Source organism: Hipposideros armiger, unplaced genomic scaffold (assembly GCF_001890085.2).
Source record: "Hipposideros armiger isolate ML-2016 unplaced genomic scaffold, ASM189008v1 scaffold_94, whole genome shotgun sequence".
Classification (NCBI taxonomy): Eukaryota; Metazoa; Chordata; class Mammalia; order Chiroptera; family Hipposideridae; genus Hipposideros; species Hipposideros armiger.
In genome coordinates, this window is record NW_017731444.1 from 878979 (window position 1) to 899841 (window position 20863).

Here is a 20863-nt window from a genome sequence, read left to right on the forward strand (position 1 = left end):
GGACACTCACAGTATGTCAAGTCCACTATGCCTACTTTTCTGAGCCTTTTAATCCCTTCCTCTAGCATCTGCCATGACAGTTCAGCCATTTCAACTTCACTCAACATAAGCCACCACTTTTTCCAGACATTTGGAGCCACTAAGCCACAATTTTTGTACCAGCGCTGGTCCTGGCTAGGGTGTTAAATCCTGTGTCACAAAAGAATGGCCCCAAGTCAATAAACTCTTTCTGTTCAGGCTAATGTTCCGGTCCCTTTGATCAAGTACCCTCAAATTTGCCAACCCTGATTCTGTTGGCACATAATTTTTGCTATTTGATTGTAGTATAGTCTCTTCATTCCCTTATATGGCTAAGCACATCCTCAGCTGAGTTATGCTGCAATTTAATATTATTTATCAGCTTGGAAGCCAAGAGAGAGGTGGTAGCATTTCCTGAGTGGGGCTGCCATTAAGTTGCAAGGGAAAGACCTCTTCATGTTCTTCCCACATGGGGGGTGAGGGGAGATACTAGATCTTAATAGGAAGGGGGAAAACCACCTCTATAGGCTCTGAGGATCCAGATGAGTCTGGGGAGCCAAGATCTTTGAGGGCATCCACCCAGATGTAGTTATCCCATATTGCCTGAGATGGTATATGGGATGAGGATGGGGTTCTCATTCGCACCTGAGCGGTGAGTGAGGCCATCCAAATTCCCATATTATTGCTTGCTTTCTTATGCTACTGCTGGTGTCAATTGTCAGTTGGATCTTCCAGGAAATAGACACTGAGATGTGGTTAGGAGTTTAAGAGCTTTATTGGTGGATACTGTCTTTTTAAAAGGGGAGAAAGCAGGCTCGAGCAAGAGAGAGCTCAGACTATGATGCAGATCTGACAAAGTCTCAGCTAATCTAACAAAAAGTCCCATAGCAAAAATTTTCCACTGGAGGAGCCCAACCATGGGCAGAAACCAGCAGACCCAAGTTTCCCTACTGGCTCAGTAATTTTTCAAAGCTACCCAAGAAGAGCATGACTTTGGCTCAGAAGCTGAGATGGAGAGCAAGGGTACTAACAGTAGGGAGCCATCATCTAATTGCACTTCCTTGCAGCCCAACAAGTTGTTACTTGAAGGAAGAACCAAATGACACCCATCCATGGTTGACACAAGGATGAACCAGGCTTCTTCATATAGTGGTCTTGGGGCAATATCCTAAGAGGGTGAGCACAGAAACACACAAGGCCTCTTGAGTCTCAGGCTTCAGAATTCACCTGACTTTTATCATGTTCTACTGGTCAAAGCAAGTCAATAGGCCAGCTCATATTCAAGGGGTAAGAGATAGATTCCATCTCTTGGTGCGAAGGAATGGCCAAAGTCTCAATAAAGGAGGTGTGCTTATAGGGATGGGAGAAATTATTATGGCCATCTTTGTCAACCATCTGCCACAGCTAACATTTTTTAACCTGTACTATACACAAGGCATATTGAATCCTCATGCGATAAGTTCTATTATTATCCTAATTTTATAAGACAGGAAAACTAGGAAAAGAGAAGTTTAGTAGCTTGAGCAAGCTCACACAGTTAGGAAGTGGTGGGGACAGGGTTTGAATGGAAGCAGAGGGCACAGCAAGTACATACAGTTCATGGGTTTGTATCTTTTCTGAATAATGTGCTTCTTGATGGCAGAGACTGTGATTCCTTCATCTCTGTATGCCTGGGTCCTGGTACAGTGTCCTCCTGGCATATGCAAGACTCTCAATGATGAATCAGTTAGGAAGTCTTTAATTTCAATACACTCAAATAAAAGTGTCTTCAGCAAGAAGAACATGTATTATCCCACTTAATAGTGGGTCTGGAGATTGGTAGTTTTAGGGTTCGTTAATTAAATGTCTTATCAATGTCAGAGCTTTGAGTCACTTTTTTCTATTCTTTCATCTTCTCCTCATGCTTATACAATGACTGCCACTGCTCCAGACATCATCAGTACAGGACCCTATTCAAAGAAAAAAAGGAGCAGGACTTCTCTTTCCTAAGTTTCTTATTTTATCAGGAGTAAACATCTTTCCCAAAAGCCTGCTAGAAAACTTTCCTTACATCCCACTAGTCAGAACTGGGTTACATGTCCACCTTTTGGGAAAATGAAAGAAGATTGTCATGATGGGTTTAGACCAACTAGCTTTGAATATCAGATGAAACCAGAATTCAATTAGCGAAGAAGAAGGATAAATGACTGTAGGCCACCAAAAGTGTCTGACACATTAGCGTAGTGGCTTTTGCTGTGAAGGTAGTCAGAAGGGTTTCTCCATTACATGGCCCTGTGATCCTGCACAAATGACTCAACATCTCCAAGCCTTAGCCCCCTCAGCAGTAACATGGAGGATGTTAGTGTCTATCCTATAGGTTTGTTGGGAGGATTAAATCAGGTATTGAATATAGAGCACTTGGCTCAGGGCCTGGCACATAGTAAGCGTTCTCCAGAAGCAGCGGTTAACTGTGTATTAAATTGCATTATCTCTTCAAATGTATGAGGGTGAGACTCTATAAGAATGGCAGTTAAAAAAAAAAGACATAGAAGGGATTCCCATGAATCATACTGTTCCTTTCAAAGAAGTCATGGGGAACAAATGCGCACTTGAACACAAACGCTCATTCGTCTATCAGACCTTGTGTGCCCTGGATGAGGACGCTCTGCCTGGGTAAAGAATGCAGAAATGAAGCAGGTCTGGTCTGTGTCCTTGAGGAGTTCACAGACTAGTCAGAACTGCGTTCAGGGCCAATGTGTCAGTGGTGGAGGTGTGCTGCTCAGCGCTCCCTTCCATAAGGAACCTGCAGGTGAGCGGCAAGGAGTGCACAGTGCACCTGTCGTGCCTCCAAGACCTGCCTCAGCTTTTGAGCTGAGGCCATGAGTGTGCATGGCCACTGTTGCCCCATGGCGACTTCTGAGTGGGAAATCTTGGGACTGCCCTTCTGTTCCTTCCTGCTGGAGGAACAGCCAACATGTTGCCTGAGCTGGAACAGCCAACTAGGTGGAAACTACAGTGGAGGATGACAAAGTCATAAGACAAAAGAGCCTGGCCTCTCACACAAGAGAGAAACAAATACCCATCTTGTTTAGGACCTTGGCATTTTGGGTTTCCTTGTGATGACGTCTGAGTACACACCCTCACCAAAGCCACCTAATTCTGGGGTTCAGTTAGCGGGTCCATTTGCATCTCACACTGCAGCCTTTAACTTCAAATCCATTAGAAATAAATATAGTATTGTGGCCTTTGTCTGCTATTTCTTTTGTTTTATTGCTAAAATTCTTCGGAACTCAAGTGGGATAGAAGGGTGTTATTAGATAATATGTACCTAGGCTTCGTTAAAAACTCCACATGGATTTTTCACGTAGCACCTTGAGGGCAGAAACCTGAAGGCAGGGATCATGATGTTGTTGATTTTTAATCCCTCTGGACCCTGTGGCTCAGCACAGAGCCGGGGACAAGGTAGGATCTCAGGAAATGCTTGCCGACAAGTCTGTTGCTTGAGAGAATTAAGGACTCCCATGGATGGGAGGAAATAGAAACCTCTGCATTTCTTTCTTCCTATCAGACACCAATGCAGTCTATTTCATCCTAACCCTTCTCACCGGGGGCTGGTGCAGAGTCTCTGAGGAGGAACTGAACACGCCATCTCCAGGCTGAGTCAAGGGGCAAGAAGAGAGACAAGCCTGTCACTTGCAGTGGAGGCCTGCTGTGTTGCAGAGACTGGGGAGCCCGGCTGTGTCCAGACACCGGAGCTGGGGCCTGGTAAGAGTTCCTTGACATTGGGAGCAAGTGATAGACGCAGGTTCTGGTGCTGGCTGCCCCTATGGAAATTCTGGAGGTGGAAAGCTGAGACTGGAGCAGTGCGAGATGCAGGAGGAGGAGAGAGGGCGGCTGAGAGCAGCCTGCTCACCCACTGTTTGGTGGGGCCAGGAGGGATGAGTTTCCCATGGACCAGTGGGCCCCATGAAGATGAACTGGGTTCAGGCCATCATGAAAGCACTAGTACTTCCAGTGCAGTGAGAGGTAGCAGGATGAACCTCCAGGGGAGGGACCCACACTGAGGAGCATGTTGCCCATGTCAGGGAACATGCAGTATAGAAAGCCTGCATTCACGTGTTGGCCACACAGAGGGCATCAGTAGCCATGCTACACCAGTGAAATAGACCTTGGTCATTTTTCTCCTGATTCCCTCTCTTTCTGCTCCAACTCTGAAGGATCAAGCAACAAGGTGGGAGTAGGGGAGGACAGTGCCTCCTGCAAATTTGGGTCAGGTCCAAGCTGAGCATAGGGAAAAAGCTTTGAGCTGGATGTGATGTTGGACTGGTCCCTCAAATTCAGAAAGTGAGGTATGATTGCCACAATGGGACAAGTGACAGGAAGGCTACGGGATATGCTTGGGGCTATTTCAAGGGCAAAGACTGAGGAACCATCAGAGCATGTGTGAAGGCAGAGAAGATCCCCGTTGAGTTAGCAGTGCTGTGGCCACCGGAAGTGGCAGATTCTTTCCTGGCTACAAGAGGAGATGTGTGACACAGGAGGAAAGAGCCCAGCAGAAACAGAGGCCGGGCTAGGGGGGACTCCTGCTCTGCTAAAGGGTTCCAGTGAAGACGTTGAAGTCCCTTTCCACTCTGATGCCTGTAGAGGGCTCCAAAAGAGAGAGCTTGGCCACAGAGAGAGCCCTTGAAGCCTGCATGACAAGGAGCTCGCTCCTAAGGCAGCCTAATCTAGTTTTGGACATCAAATAAGAACATTTTCCTAAATTGACTTGAAATGTCTCCCTCGTTTTGCACCTGGAGCCAAACAGAGCAAGCCCACTCCTTTTGGGCATTGGAACATGGAGAACAAGTCTTCCCAAGGTCATCCCTTCACAGGAAGGCCACGGCCCCAGCCCTTCTCTCCCCTTTTCTACCACCTTAGGTGAAGCAGCAGTCTTGTAGAGTCGATGCTGTGTGATTGCACTCTTTTTAACATTTATTTTGAGTGTAGGAATGTGAGTGCCCTGACAGAAAGTGAACCATCCTCTCCCCTCCACAGTGGCCCGAGGCAGGAACAGGAATGTCCCAACTGCAGGCTTGGGATCAGCAAACAGTCCAGACCGGCTTCTCCTCGGTATGCATTCAGAGAGTTGCTGGGTCAGGTACCACTCATCCTGCTGCATTGGTGGGTGGGAGAGCTGAGCGGGATGTGGGGCTCACAGAGCAGGCAGCCAACAGGGACAAGCAGCCAGGGACCGTGCAAAAATGATCAAGTCTTGGGTCAGGGTGGAGCCAGGCCAGCCTGGGAGTGAGGAAGGGGGGTGTGCTGGAGGCTGGAGCTCTTCGTCCAGGAAGCCTTAAGGAATGGAGTGGGTTTCCCAGGCTGGACAGGTGAGCCCTGCCTGCTCCGTGGTACCCAAGTTTGTATGGGGGTCACCCGGGCTCTTCACTCGGTCACATCAATGGACAGCATAGCCTTAATTGCAGGAAACTTGTTGCAGGAGAAATCAGCAAGCAGCTGTTTGGTGCCACTCCGCGTGGGCATGATCTCAAAACGTACCCGGGACCGCTCCTTGGGGCGCAGGGCTGGCACACTGTTGGGGAAGGGCATCAGTTAGTGTTGATGGTGAGATTCATGGACCTCAGGCTGGATGGACCTCTGTGGCCTCAAGTCCTGCTCTGGTTGGGGTTGGACAAAGTCACTGCTCCTTTAGCCCCCTCTCCTGTCACCCTGAGTCACCAGGCTCTCCCAGCCCTGGGACCCCTCAGCAGATAGAAGTAAGGGTCCCATGACCTCCCAAATATGCTAAGCCTTGACCAGCTCCAAGCTCTGGTGACCTGGACTTCCTGAGAGTTCAAGTTTGGTGAACCCCCAAACCAAGTGCAAATGTGTATGCCTACGTGCAGATTCTTGAGTTCCAAGCTAGAGAAGCTCTGCGGGCCCTGTGCCCCTCTCCGACCACCCCACATGGGCCCCTTGATCTTGGGACTTACTCAATCCTGAGGCTGCCCAGCAGCAGACCGCTCCCCTCCACCATCAGCACGCAGTTCTTCACTGGCTCATCCAGCGGGTTGGAGAAGAGCATCTGTACGTTCACAGGCCTCTGCACCTTGGCCCTGTCCAGCAACTACAGGGAGAAGCGTTGACAGATCAGGGCACTGGCTGCTCATCTCACCTGCTGCTTGGTGAGAGCTGACAGGGCTGGGTGGGTGACTAGGTCATAGGGAAGATGTCACTGAAGGCAAAGGCAGGGAGGACTGTCTGTTTCATCTTCCTAAGTGGCAGTGACATCCATGCAGGGGGTTCCTAGGAAATTGCTATGATCCCCACGCCACAGACAGGGCACCCTGGCTTAGGGGAAAGGTGGCACATTGAAGTGGCTGAGAGCACTTGAACTCCCCTGCTGGGTTCACAGTCCCCTTTTCCAGTTCATCCTGGGAAGGGCGAGTACTTCTTCCCAGCACAGCCTTGTTCCACTGCAGGCCACTCAAAGGGTTGGGAAAGGTTTCATTCTGATCTTAATAACAGTTCTTTCCTTGAATCTCCCACTCCGTGGTCCTGTTTCTTCCCTTCAAACCTGGTAGCCCCCTCCCTGGGTGGCCTGCGCCTACTCAGACCAGCTGCTCTCCACAGGACACAGTGTTGGGCCCCCACCTCAATTCAGATCATTCTCCTCTGATGACACCCAGTCTAGTGATATCCTTCTAAGCTTCTGGAACCTGGAGTTTTCTTACGCACCACGTTGTGGTCTGGACAGGGCTCCAACATTCCACTGTCTTTGGTCTGGGGCCAGGGAAGCCTAAGCTTCCAGTCAGGAAAGCAACCTGGGCGATTTGTTTGCTCCCAGATAGAAAAGCTTGTGGTTCTGCCAAGAAGCAGACATGACTGGGTCTCAACTCCCTTGTCTGATAAATGGACTAGTCATCCCTTTCTGCCCTTCCTCTCTGGGGTAGGAGGGCCCAGATGAGATCATGGATGGAAAGAAAGTGTTTTGGAAATCGAAACTGAATTTGTATGGCTGGTGGATTTCTTGTCTGCTTTTGAGAATCACTACAGGGGGCTGCTTTTGTGTTTGGTTTTTCTTTTTTTTTTTTTGCCACGAATCCTTATAGCAACCATTTTACATTACTAAAGCTGTAGTTCAGAAAGACTGAATAGCCAGGGTCTCCCTGGTTTCAGAGTGTTTGATCTCCTCACTAGTAATGCCTACCAATAACTTGTGCATAAGTGAAACATTTTAGAGACCATGGTCTATACCATAATTTCTCCTGTGGAACGCATTTCAGTGTATGACATAATTTGCAGGGTGAAGCGTAAAATTATGCCATTGGGTTACCACAAGGCTACATGAGTGGTGCCATATTTTTCACATTGATATTCAATTTGAGATTTCTGTGTACTTTTTTCTTTCTTTATTGCTGCTTACCACCCTGTCCTATTGACCTAAATCTGTACGTGCCCCCAAAGGAGAGGGTAAAGGCCACTAGAAACCTGTGTGTGATTGTCAGTCGTTCATGGATCAATAAAGGACATCATCCTTTGGAAAAATGTTCAGATTTCATGGTCTGATTCTACAGTGTAAGGTCCTCAGTGCTAACTGCCAGTCAGTGCCAGACAAGATAATGGGGCTTTACCCCAAATCTTGTTTTTTCATACAGATCACCCTCATGAGATTAAAAATCTGCCCGTTGCTCTGAATGAGCTATGCATCAATTCATTCAGTTAAGACAAGGATGTTTTGATTCCTTGAAAGCCAAAGTAGAGGCGAGAATGTGTTAGGAGGAAATTCATACGAAGAGGCCCACAAGAAGGAAGGGCAGATGCCTTTTTAACAAGATTAAAGAAGGAAGTCCTTGATGGTATATTTCCAGCCTGTACATATTCTGATTTCCTTTCTAAAGATTTTATAGGCTCTTTAAAGACAAAGCAGACTTGACATGGAAATCGAAAAGATGGAGTGCAAAAGTGTTGAATAGATAAAGCTATGAGAAGGGCTGAGGATATTGGATAAGAGAGTGCAATGGGGGAAAACCTAACTTCATTTAAACACTGATCATTTTAACACAGAATCTTTTTGTAACAGAACTGGCTGCTACCCAGTCTCGTTTACCAGCCTGAGGAGTGGGACTCAGCACTGGGCTGTCCATCATGTCTGCAGCGACTGGACACATTTCTTGGAAATGCCCTGGGGAGCAGGAGAGGCCTTAACACACAGTGGACAAGCATGGACTGACAGTGAAAACTCTGGGTGGTGAAGAATGCCAGCCTGGAGTCAAGTGTCTCTGTTCCAGTGGAGAGGGGTGGTTCTGTTTCACAAACACTGATTATCTTCTATGATATAGCAGGGAAGACAGTGATGGGCCCAGAGCAGGGGGGAGCACCTCCTGTCATGGAGTTTATATCTGCCGGAGACTGCAACTAAGCAATTGCACAAATAAAGGTATAACTTCAACTAGGACAAATGCCGTGAAGTAAGAGGACAGAGGCTTGGAAGGTGTTTAACTGGAGACCAGGCCTAATTTGGGGGAAGAGGGGTGGAATGTCAGGAAAGACTTCCTTAAAGAAATGACATCCTGCAAGGGAAGTCTTTTATTATCCCCATCACAGAGTTGGGGCAACTGAGACTCAGGGATTGAGGGTGATACTCAGGGTCACTGCTGCTAAATGATGGGACCTGGATACAAGGTTATCGGCCCAAAGGCTGAACTACGGCCCTGCTCTGCTTTCGCCTAAACTGGCTGTCCAGTCCCTGACTCTCTAGCCCTTGAGATGGAGGGTTACCCTGCCCATTCTAAAGCACAGGCCAGACTAACCAGGACAGTGAAAGGGCTCAATTGCAGGCTAGCTGCATGGGAGTAAGAGCCCTGGGTCCTCCTGATCTCTGTCTGAGCTCCCTGCGACTAGGGTGCAACTTGGGGAGAGGTGGGACCAAGGCAGCCACAATTATCCAGCTCCTCTAGAAATCTGGGGCTCGCGAGGCTGGCAGCATTGTGATGGAACAGAAAAAAGCAATCCCCATCTAGACAGGTGGGGCCGATAGTAGATACTGCAGACTCCTGACCCAGGAGGCTAGGCTGTCTGTGGGATGTCAAGGGAAGACCCCATCTCCTCTGCCTGTCCTTTCCTGCCAACCCCTCACCCTTTAGGTTTGTGTTGTCTGGCCCTGGTGGCCTACACCTTGAGCCGGGGGGCCGGTAGGGCCCAGGGTCTGGAGAGAAGGGACAGGCGTAGAGTCAGCACAGTACTCCTGGCCCAGGCACTGAGGAAAGGGTAGAGTGGCCCCAGGAACCTGGGAGCAGAGCCGAAGCCAGAGCAGAGACTGAGGCAGCCACTATGAAGATGCTGCTACTGGCTATGGACGTACCCGGATGTCCTGGAAAGGGCCCTGGGCTAGGAGTCCCAGGACCTGAGATCTAGCCCTGGCCCTGGCAGTAACTAGCGGCTCTTTCTCTCTGGGCCTCAGCTTACTCCTGTGCGAAACAGCAGAGTATGAGAGCATGAGACTAGGCTCCTAAGAGCCTACAGTTCTGTGACTCTGGGGTCTAGAGAGTGGAGCGATGCCCGTGAGTCATGCCCATTTCTGATCTGCTCTACGAATATGTCTGGGGGCTGGGCTGTGATCTCCCTGCAGGCAGAACCCAGCCCCTGTGGCCCTCTGTGATTCCTGAGCCTTGCATGACCCAGGACACAGCAGATGCTCAGAGCTGAGTGGGTGGGCGAGTGAATCCGAGAGTCTCTCCAACCACTACTGAGCTGGTACCCCCAGTGGGTCTAGAGCTGGAACCAAAGAAGGCACAGGGCAACGTGCCCTGTTTATCACACCAGACAGGGAGCAAGGGCTGAGCGGGAGCCCTCGGCCGATCCATTTGGCAAAGGCTGGACCCGAGCTGGGCCCAGTCCTCTGCCCCTCCCAGCAGGGAAGGACTTTCCTAGTGGTCTGGGAGGGCTGTGGCTCACAGGGTTGGCTGGCTAGGGGTCACCCCTTCCCCCTCCCTTTACCTCCAGGGTCAGGGTGGGGTTGTCCAGGATGACGTCCCTTTCCACCACCACCTCAGCCTCATCAGAGGCCTGGCATATGGCTGTGATCCGGATCATGTTGTCCGCCTTCAGGTACTTCTCATACTGAGCGTATGTGATCTTCACGGGATGCTGTATTTCTGAAAGGAGAAGCCAGGGGAGCAGAGTGAGAGGGAGTGGGGTTGGCTGCTGAAACCTTCTTCAAAGCTGATACCAAGCCAAGTCAGTGCAAGCGGGCCAGGAATATCTGTAGCCCAGGGCTTGTGAAAAACACCCCCTTATCCTGTGCAGGCTCTAGAGCAGGGACCAGGGAGAGGCCAAGGCTCTGGCTGGCTGGGCAGATTCCCAGGAGGATGGGATTATTATAGGGACTGAAGCTTCCTCCACACCCAGAAAACATCAAAGGGCAAATTTCCTTCTAAGGGGCAGGGGAAGAATACGAATGTTAACTGATTGCCTAGTGATGATAACACTAATGATGATAACACAGTAATAACTAGGAAGGGAAGCCAGGGGTTGGCAAAATGAGAGCTTAGGATCCTCCCAGGTCATCTAATAGCCTTGGATTCTATTGCAGCAGCATCCGAAGCACCTCCCCACCTCAGGTGTCTCCTGCTTCCAAGTCATTTACACACATCAGTCAGACGAGGCTTTAGAAGAACTTTTTTTTTCTTTTCCCGAATCATGTCACTCCTCTTCCATGTCACTTCAAAAAATCTTCCGTGGCTCCTCATTAAATAAAGTCAGACCCTTCAATCTGGCCCTGCATCACTGAGCCCAACTCACCTCTCCCTTAAAGCACCCCCCTGCACCTCAATGTTCTTTCACAGGACAGGCACGTTGTTACCTTCCTGCTTTGACTGTCACAGTTTCCTCAGGTGGAAATGCCTTCCCCAGCTTCTCTCCATTTATCTGGCTCCTCCCCGAGCTTCAAGGCTCCTATCTGGCACAGGTACCTCTCCCTCCTCTGTGGTCCAGGGCAGCCCCATCTCTCCTTCACGCTATCATGCTGGGCGGCTTGGAGGTGCCCCTCTGTGGTAAGACAGTAAGGAGGGAGCTGCCTCTGCTTTTAGCACTGGAGAAATTTGCCCAGTCTGCCCCAAATGAGGATATGACAGACCCTTGCATCACCTGGTCCAACCCTCTAATAAAAATGGCGGAGGACTTAACAGGGTCACCCGGAAGTAGGTGACAGCATCAGGACCAGTTCCCCTACTTCCTTGCCCCTTCCCATTTCATTCTGCTGACTCTTGCAGAAGTTTTTTTTGGCGTTTGTTTTTAACCATTTGCCTCATGTGAATTACTTTTGGCCTACACAAATAGCTCTTCTCTTGAGCACTGAAGGTAAGCAACAGCCAGACACGTGCTTTTGTATGTGGAAGATTTGCTAAAGTTCTGCCAGAAGTCAGGTTGCTAGAGGACTGCTGCCTTCTGACAGGTATAACATGTCTCAGGTTCTCTGTAGAGAGACTTCTTTCAAGATGGGCTGTGCAATTAATCAGTTTTTGTAATTCTCTTCTGTGAAGCAAATTGCCACCCCACCCTTGTTAATCTGCTCTGTAAGCCTCAACTTTTCATAACAGCTTAAGAGATTTTGCCAATGTGGGCACACCTGCTTTCTAATCCTTCCAGGACACCAGCCTTTCTCTGCTCCACCTGCTCCCTTCCCTTCTGTGACACCCGAGAGCAAGGAGTCACTGTGCCTCCCAAATTCTCAGGTCTCCAAGAAAACCCATCGCTGTCATCAGAAAACTCTACTCACTCCCCGATAGCTGTGGGGATCATTAGGTGAGGGTGCAAGACCCGTGGTACATTGCAACACTTCTAGGGTCAAACCTGAAAAGTGATTCATTGTGGAGTGGGGTGGGTGGGGGTGGCATGCGGAGGGTGGTGGTGGCAGCAATACATCCTAGAAAATGAGAGGGTGGGAGTGGTACTGGATTTAGCATCAGGAAACCTAGGACCAAGAGCCTGGCATTGCCACTTACTAGCTATGACACAATTTCTCCAAGCCTCAGTTTTGGCCTCCATAAAATGGGGATAATGAAATCTATCCTTTATAGAAGAACAAATAAGGTAGTATATAAGGAAGCACTCTACACACTGTGGGAAGTGGTATGTACTTGTAAGAGGTACTGTGGTATTAGTCCAAGCCTTCCTCCTTCCTCACTGAGGGCATAAAAGGATTTGCATTGGCACCACCCTGACTTGCACTGAACACCATGAGAGCAACTTCCAAAACTTCAAAACCTAAGGCTTAACCACAGAGGCCCTGGGCTGCCCATTCCTTAGACAATTGAGTCAGTTCCAATAGGAACTCTCCAACCCCAACAGAATATCAGTGACCTTGGGTGCAGGGTGCCTCAACAACCTATAGGATGGATGAGTTACCTTCCTCAGGGTCCAGAGATATTGTGATGGAGTCTTTCCACACTTCGTGTACAAGTGTGCCGTTGTAGACGATGGTCCAGGCTGTCATGTTCACTGTCACTGTCTTCATATCCCTTGTCAGGTTTTTGAGCATGAGGGCCAGGTTGACTTCTTTGCCCACTGCCAGTATGCCAATGACCTTGAACTGGCCAGAGATGCTGGGCTCCCGTTCCTCATTTTCTCTCCCTCCTGCAGATGTTGGGCCAAATGAACTGCTGGGTTTAAGTTTCCCCATAGCCTTTTGAAACACTTTTCTTTCCTCGTTGGAACCTGTGTTGTGGGGGGAAAAGAGAGAAGCATCTCAGAGATACAGTGGCAACCTGGACAAAGGACAGTGCCCTACCTGGAAAGGTGGCCTGGGACTGACACTGGTTTTGCTGCAGCACAGTGATTCTGACACAAGCAAGTGTCCAGCCTCTCCAGGCCACCATTTCATCCTCCTTAACATTTTTGCTGCAACATTCGTCTATAGTCGAATGATATTTCCAGACCGCTGACTGTGGCGTTTGACTTGACCCCATAAGCTCAGTGTTTCAGAAAGGAAGTTTAGGGAAGCACGTGTACATTTTTCTATATTCTTGTATTTTTTAAGAATGAATAGCAATAGGAAATTTTTATTCTTTATTTATTTTTATGTTTACTTTTTTTATTTTTAGCTGAGCCACCCTGCCTCAGCTCAGGCCGGGAATCCCACCGGCAACCCTGTTGCTCAGAGCTCGCACTCTTGAGCGAGCTCTTAACCAACTGAGCCACTCGGCCGGCCCTGGGAAATTTTTATACTTCAAAGTAATCATTTATTTTAATAAAATGTAACACCTTAACTGTATTTTCTTAAAAATATAAATATTGTAATTATTTTCTGTAGATTTTGGACACATTTTGGAGAATAAACTTGAAATCAATTAATGCAGCAAAAAGGTTAAGGTACGGCTCTTAGACCAGCCAGTTTATGGTGCTTTTCCAATCAGCTCTAAATTTCTAAGGTGCTGTATATGCAGGCAAAGCTTTATCAGCAACTGTATAAAATTACTATATGGCTTGATATTTTTGCTTAGGTTAATTAGGTTAGATTTCTTTCTTTCTTTCTCTCTTTCTCTCTCTCTCTTTCTTTCTTTCTTTTTTCTTTTTTTTTTTTTGAATAAAAGTTTCCTTGTAAGATTTAAAGAACAAACAGATAATTGAAAAATAAATAAAAACTTAGCTGGAAAGGTTAGAATGAGTTCACAGGCAAAAATAAAAAATAAAAAAGGTTATGATTTAGAATTGACTTCATTAGAATTTTTCAAACCGTTTTACCATGGTATTCTGCTTTGTTTCTAAAGGTGCTTTGAAGAGCTTGAAGAGCAGCGCTTTTGTCTGTGTCAGTTGACAATAATTTTCCATGGTTGGTATGGTTCCAAGTTATGACGAGTTTAAATTGTCAAGAGGGTTCGGGCTTCAAAAACACAAAGGATGGGTTTTCTGACTGATTCAGAATGCGGGTCCTGCTGAATGTGATGGTATAAACAGCCCCTGGAGCATGGCCGTGATATATGCTCTTGGGCATTAAGAGCTGAGTGACAAACTCCAAGTTTCTGAGCCAGTGTTGACCACACAGTTCACATTAGGCTTTCTGCCTTGATCTGAAGATAGACCCACTATCAATGGGAAGGTATTGATCTTCCAGGGCATGGACAGAGGTGCACAAGGAATTACTATGTTTATATCTGCAGACCATATTTATGGCCCCCACCTTCCCCAACCAACCTGTGAAAATTTTAAGACACCAGATAACTTATTATAAGCACTTTTCCCATCAGTTACATGCAAGAACTGGCTGAGATCTCTGAGACCAATTCATCCAAGCCCATTATGTTAGAATTAAGGTCCTAAGCAGGGAAGCGACTGGTGCAAGTGACTAGTCTAATCTTGGGATTAGAACCAGAAAGGGAGCCAGTCTTCAAGACCCATCCTCCAAGGTTCCTCCCACACTCCCTACCGAAAAGGAGGCAGTCCGCCAGATTACCCGAGCTGATAGCTCCTGGTGGGCTGAGTTCCATTTGGTGCCTTCCCATTCTCTAGCCGAGTTGTAAGTCCACACCCTGGGTTGATGTCTGCGCAGGGAGCTGAGCCTTCTGTGCCCAGGACCTCGGAGCAGGCGTGTTTGCACAATGAGGCTCAGAGCCTAGATACCTATATAGGTCACCTGCTGGGCTTACTCAAGACTGTGCTTCCTGCTACTGTTTTCTCCCTTGGTATTGCTATTGCACAAATGCTTAGCAACCCATTTTATGAGCTTTTCTTCCCTAGGGCCCTCAGAGACAAACGCATCATTAGGTAAGGAGAGCTGAGCAACAACAGGCAGGGTGATGAGCCCTACTGTCACGCAGGGGCTGGGGTGTTGCCAGGAATCCTGCAGGGATTCTCTCCAACTTGGCCACAGCCTGGCCCCTTTGCATAGTTTAGAAGGTTGGCTGGGACAGCCAGAGCCCCCAAGAAGTAGAATTAAGGCATGACAGTAAGGTAAGGAACCTCTCATAGCATCATATATCCATGTAAGCGGTGCACTTCAAAAGTCACCTTGGGAGGTCATTGTTCCAATGAAGCTGCAGACGTTCAAATTGGAAAAAAGTCGCCACTATTTATTAAGTCCTCACTCTGTGCCAGGCACTGCACTCGGTGCTTTATAAACACCAGCTCATTTATATCCTACTGAAGATGGCCATCGCCACTCTCATTTTACAGGTGAGGAAACCAGGGGTCAGGAATCCTAAGAATCACGCTTGAAGTTGCATAGTTCTAAGTGGCAGGACTGGAGTTCACCTCTTGCCCCAGGTGGTTTGTTCTCTGGCCCCTTTGCTTGTTTCCAACATCATGACATTGTTGAAAATACTTGTCTTATACCTGCCTTTCCCTCTGGCCTGTGAGTTCTGCAAGGGCAGGGGCTCCATCTGCAGTGTTTTTCTGTTGCCTCCCCAGAGCTGAGCACAGAGCAGGCCCTGGTGGAGGTCTCAGTCTATGTTTATTGACTGAGAGAAGGGTCATCTGACCCCGACAGTGGGAATGGCTTGCAGAAGCAGACGGGGCCAAATCGAGGCCACCAATCTCATTGCCCTAGAGTTGTGCCTCCAAATGTCCACAAATACCACTACCCACAGGGTCACACAACTGAACGTGGAGCCAGACCTCATCTCCTGTGCTCAGCGTTTTCCTTCTGTAAATTGCATCCAGCACCAATAGCCAACAGTTGCACCGTTGTAGGGTTTACTTTAGAATGTACTGTGGGCACCTTTCTGAGAGCACTTTTCTTAACCCCTCAGAACCAACTGTGAAGATCCACTGAAGCAACTATTTCAAAGTATTTTAGAAAGAGTGAAATGTTGGCTCCGTCAAGGAATGACTGGACTGCTAGAGCAAGCATTAATTTACTTTTGGCTGTTTCTAAAAATGAACATCCCTTTCAAATGTAGAACTTTTGTCACAATTGAGAATCCTCAAAGAGAAAGGCTGCTGACTTCAAAAACAATGTCCAGAATAGAGCAACAAGAGTCATTTGAGTTCAAGGTGGCCGCATAGCAACTATCCTTCCCAGTGACTTTAGGAGGCCAGCACCCATGTGGCTGCTTAAGATTTCAGGGATGTGGGAATTCTCCTCATGATGTAGTCCCACCTCCCCTGGTTTCTTGGGGGGCCTCTGAAGTGAACATGGCACAAGCCCATGTCGTTGGGGTCTTTGTCCATTTTTTTGTTCCAAAAGTGTTTTCTTTCTGTGTTTCTCGGAGGCTAGGGGAGTGGGCCGATTGAATAATTTCTCCTAAAGGCCTTGGGAGCCACCCATAGGGGCCATGTGTCTCCCTGTGCTATTTAATCACTGTGCTGTCACCCCAAGTATGCAATTGGCAAAGAGGCACAGCTGAAGATGAGCTGGAATGACAGCTGCCTGGGCCCTGTGGCAAACTTCCTCTGGCGCCAGTCTGCCCATGATGGTTCTGTCCCCACTTAAAACAGTCTAGGGAGTTGGGTGTTAGGTGCCAGGGAGCAGCCTTACCATTCAGGCAGAACTGGCTGAACTTGCCCAAGGCCACACAGCATGTGGGGGGCAAAAGCCACATCTCTGATCTGACAGCCCAGTGCTCTGATACTCATCGAGTGAGTTTACCCTGTACCAGTGAGTTTACTGTTCCCCACCCTAACAGCTATCTTGCCACCATCGATCCCCGAGTGGCACAGCCTCACCAGTGCCCCTCCTACCTTCTGGGTACTTGTATTTCTCCGTGACGTCCATGCGAGAGTAGCTGCCGACTGCTTTGGTGCTGATGTACTTGCCAATGGTGTGACTATCTGACGAATTCTGCTTCTGGGAATTGCTGTGGGCATCGTAGATCCAGGTGATGCGGTCGGCATTAACCTCCGCAAAGATGAAGGGCATGTCGAAGTCCAGGTTCACATCGCCCTCTCGGATAGCGACAACCGAAGCGGGACCACACTGGAACACCCCTGGTGGCCAGGGTGCAGAGGTTAGATGCGTGCCAAAGCCAGGCCCATCCTCAACAGCCCACCCCAGGGCCTGCTCCTCTGGGGGCCATCCGCAACCACCCAACTCCCCTGTTTCTATCCTGCCAAGCTCCGTCAGCCCCCACAGCCTGCCCCCCTCATTTGGCACTCAGCACAAACCCTCCTGTGCTACTGTTATCTTCTGCAATAGTACCCTGGTCTGACTTCACCTCTTCAGAAGCCTGGCCCAATCCCACGTGCACATTCTATGGGTGCGTACTAACCCACTGCCTTTGGCCTGTTTCCTAAAGAGGAAACTCTTGCTGTCCTGTGATCAGGGTTGCCTCTTTTCTGTCTCTGCAAATCATTCTTCCCAAATCATCGCCTCCCTATCCCTGGAAGAGTTCCCTGAACACCCAGCCTACAGGGGTCGTCTCTTGCTCCTCTGAGCTCCCAAGCCCTGACTGTCACCTCTCTTCTCTTGCACTCAGCATAGGTAGCTCCAATAGATGATAGATAGATAGATAGATAGATAGATAGATAGATAGATAGATAGATGAATGAATAGATGGATATAGATTAGATGTAGATGTGGATATATAGATATAGTTTCATTCATGAAGTGCCCAGCCAAAAAAAAAAAAAAAAAGCAAGGCACAGCTGAATAGAAAAAAGAGAATTATTCCACTTTACTTACAAAACAAACAAAAAAGACACACACTTTTAAAGTGGCACAGTCACTTTCAACTTTCTTTTTACCATGACCCCTAAAAATAAATAGATTTTACATTTTGGCACATATATGATCCTGAAACAAAAGTTTTACAGGAGAATACTTATTCTTACTATGTCCAATGCACCCTGATATTTAATTTCTTTTCCTTTCCTTCAACCCCCTCCTTTACATGCCATCCTATTTCGTTTCTTAAAATGATGGTCATAACCACTGACTTGATTTTATAACCACTGACGGGTTGCAGTGAAAAGTTTGAAAAACAGTGGTCTAGAAAATATCTGGAGAGTTACCATCCTACCCCTAAGTCCCCCAGTCTCGTCACATTCATTGCTTCTGGCAGAGAGGCTGCAGTTGGGAGAGGGGGTAAGACTTCATTTTCATTGTAAGTCCTTTGAGAATGGTTTGGAAAAAATTTTAAACCATGTTTACATATTACTTGTATAATTAACTTTTTTTTTTTTAAGTTTGAAAGAAGCAACTGAAAATGAAGGTAACAGACAATCCTGTGCTGGGAGGAACAGACTACTAGAGGCGGTGCAGGATAATCACTGTTGGCAGAGGACAGCTCCTTTTTCTCGTTGCCTGGCATGTGCCAGGGCCTGTGTAGCAGCGATGGCAGCTGTGTGGGCACAGGCAAGGCACTCAGTTAGGTAGCAGCATGAGCCGAGTAAAATTAGGAAGGGAAATCTACCTTGAAAATATTTTTAATTTAACCCCATTGTGCCTTCCAGAGATGGAGAGAACTCTGGTGACTTTCCTGTGCCACTGTCCACTACTATAAAAAATGGAGAGGCTGTGATGTAAAGCCGAACACAGAGAAGGGGGCCATCAGTGGGCCAGCAGGGGGTTACCTTGGCTCCTCTCCTGAGGGGTGGCGTCCAGAACCTGCCATCCGTTGTACGAGGGGCTCAGGTCAGTCCGCACAAACCAAGCTTCATTCCAGACGTGGAAGTTCCTGCAGACAGAACCACAGGCTGCAGAGCTGGCCCAAGGCCACCGCAGCAGGTGAGGGGCCAAAGCCACAGCTCTGATCCGATAGGGCAGTGGTCTGATACGCATCGAGTGAATTGACCCTGTGCCAACTATTTAAACCTTGGCAAGCATTGCCTCCCTTAAATTCTCACAGCGCTAGGAAACAGGAACTATTTTTATGCCCATCTTATAAAAGGGGAAACTGAGGCTCAGCAAAGTTAAGCAGCTAACAACAGCAGAATCAGCTTGGACCCAGCTATGACTAACTCCAAAACCTAGGTCCCTGACCACCATGTTCTACTGCCTGTCTGAGGAGCAGAATGGATCTAAGTTACAGCCAGAGACTCAGCAGGCAAACCCACAGTTTCCTTTTGTGTATCCTATTGGGGGACACTACTCTATTTGGTGCAGGCTGAAAATGACTGGGCCTACATCAAGAATGACACATCTGGCTAAGAGCCACAAAGCCTTTGGCTGAGGTCTGGATTGAAGAATGACATATACCAGCTCTAAAACGTTCTTCACCAATGGCGTTCCCTCATCTCACAATTGGTACGTCTCAGGCACAGGTGCTCTCCCTCACCAGGTATAGCCAATTAGCTAATGTCTATTCATTCTTGATTCTGCCCCCTCCTCCTTTTCACTCCCATAGCAACTACATTAACAGTGGTGTTTTGGGGTTCAACTAGAAGGAAATGTAAGTCCAGCATAAATCCAAGTTCTAACTAACTTGAAAAAAAAATTACTTATACTCATGAGGTGAAGAAGATAGATTTAAGTGGAGGACCAATTTCAGAAGCCATAAAGGAAAAGGCTGATAAATTTGACTAGGTAAAAATATTAAACGTGCTTATAACAAACAAACAAACAAACAAACAAACAAACAAACATTCTGTTTCCAACATGGAGGAGTAAGTTCATAACAGATAGTCCCCTCTGCATATACAATAAACTGAAAAAATACAAAAGACACTAACTATCTGAGAGTGAACAAAGTAGGAGGGTTTTAGAAGGGAGTCAAAACCCAGAGGAGGAGGCTAGCATGGGGCGAGTTGCACTTTTGGTGATTTTGCCCTAAGGATAGGCCACAGTTGGGGTAAAGTGCAGGGTAGTAAAAACTCCAACAGACAGCCCACATCTTTCTGACCTGAGGAGATAACAGAGTGAGGGGCAAGTCTTGGAAAGGAAAGAGTCCGAGAAAGGTGAACCCTAATTTGTATACAAACTCTGCCCAAGCTTCCAGGAGACCTCTGAACCATGCATGTATGAGGTAGACTACAAGCCATCCAGCTAAAGACAAAAGAAGCACATTGAGATGTCAGCTGCTGCCCACCAACGGTGAGACAGAGTTTGCAATCGAGTCTACCCTGGGTGGGCTGCTAAGACAAAATATCAGGATCCAGACATACCCAGTGTCTAGGATACAATCCCAAACTACTCAACATACAAAGAACCAGAAAAACATCACTTATGCTCAAGGGAAAAGACAACCAACAGTGATTAATTCTTAGATAATCCAGATGTTTAAATTATTGGGCAAGGACTAAAGCAGATATTATAACTATGTTCAATGAAATAAAGGAAAATGTGCTCATAGCAAATGAAAAGAGGAACTCTTAGCAGAAAAATAGAAATTATAAAAAAAGGAAATTTTTAACTGGAAAAAAAATCAATATTTGAAATTAAATAATTCAATGCATGGGTTTACTGGCAGAATAGAGATGACAGAGAAAGCATCAGTAAACTTGAAGATAGAGCAATAGAAATCATCCAATTTGAAGAAGAGAGGGAAAAACGATTGGGAAAAAAATAAAAAAAGTGGGGGAAATATATGCAACATGCGTGGTAGACAGAGATTTACTATAATTAATTTTATAGAGCACTTACAAATCAGTAAGAAAAAGACACAAAAGAAAAAGTCAAAACACTCCAATGATGGACGAGAAGGCAATTACCCATAATCACTGAACATATGAAAATAATTTTAACCTCACTACCATTAAGATAAAATTAAAATGACAAAGAGACACCACTACACCTATTGGACTGAAAAAGATGCACGTATAGGATGATACCCATTGTTGTGGGATGCTCATTTCCAGGTGTGGGAAAACAAGAACTGTTATACACTACTGGTGAGAGTTTCAAGTGGTGTGACATTTGTGGAGGGCAATTTGACAATGCATATGAAAAACCTTAAAAAAATCTCTGTACGCACTAAGCCATTAATTCCACTTCTAGGAATTTCTCCTATAAAAA

General features: G+C 47.2%; 1 protein-coding gene across 1 annotated transcript in view; it reads right to left on the reverse strand.

Moving 5' to 3' along the window:
• Positions 1 to 5378: 5378 nt before the first annotated feature.
• The window catches only part of TGM3 (transglutaminase 3), a 40065-nt gene continuing 24580 nt past the window's right edge, over positions 5379 to 20863 (reverse strand). The window contains exons 8-13 of the mRNA XM_019645709.1: positions 18484 to 18587; positions 16654 to 16899; positions 12385 to 12693; positions 9976 to 10133; positions 5970 to 6103; positions 5379 to 5569 (exon numbers count right to left, since the gene is read on the reverse strand). Of these exons, the coding sequence (XP_019501254.1) occupies positions 5422 to 5569; positions 5970 to 6103; positions 9976 to 10133; positions 12385 to 12693; positions 16654 to 16899; positions 18484 to 18587 (1099 nt within the window). The 3' untranslated portion in view covers positions 5379 to 5421. The remainder of the gene's footprint in view (positions 5570 to 5969; positions 6104 to 9975; positions 10134 to 12384; positions 12694 to 16653; positions 16900 to 18483; positions 18588 to 20863) is intronic.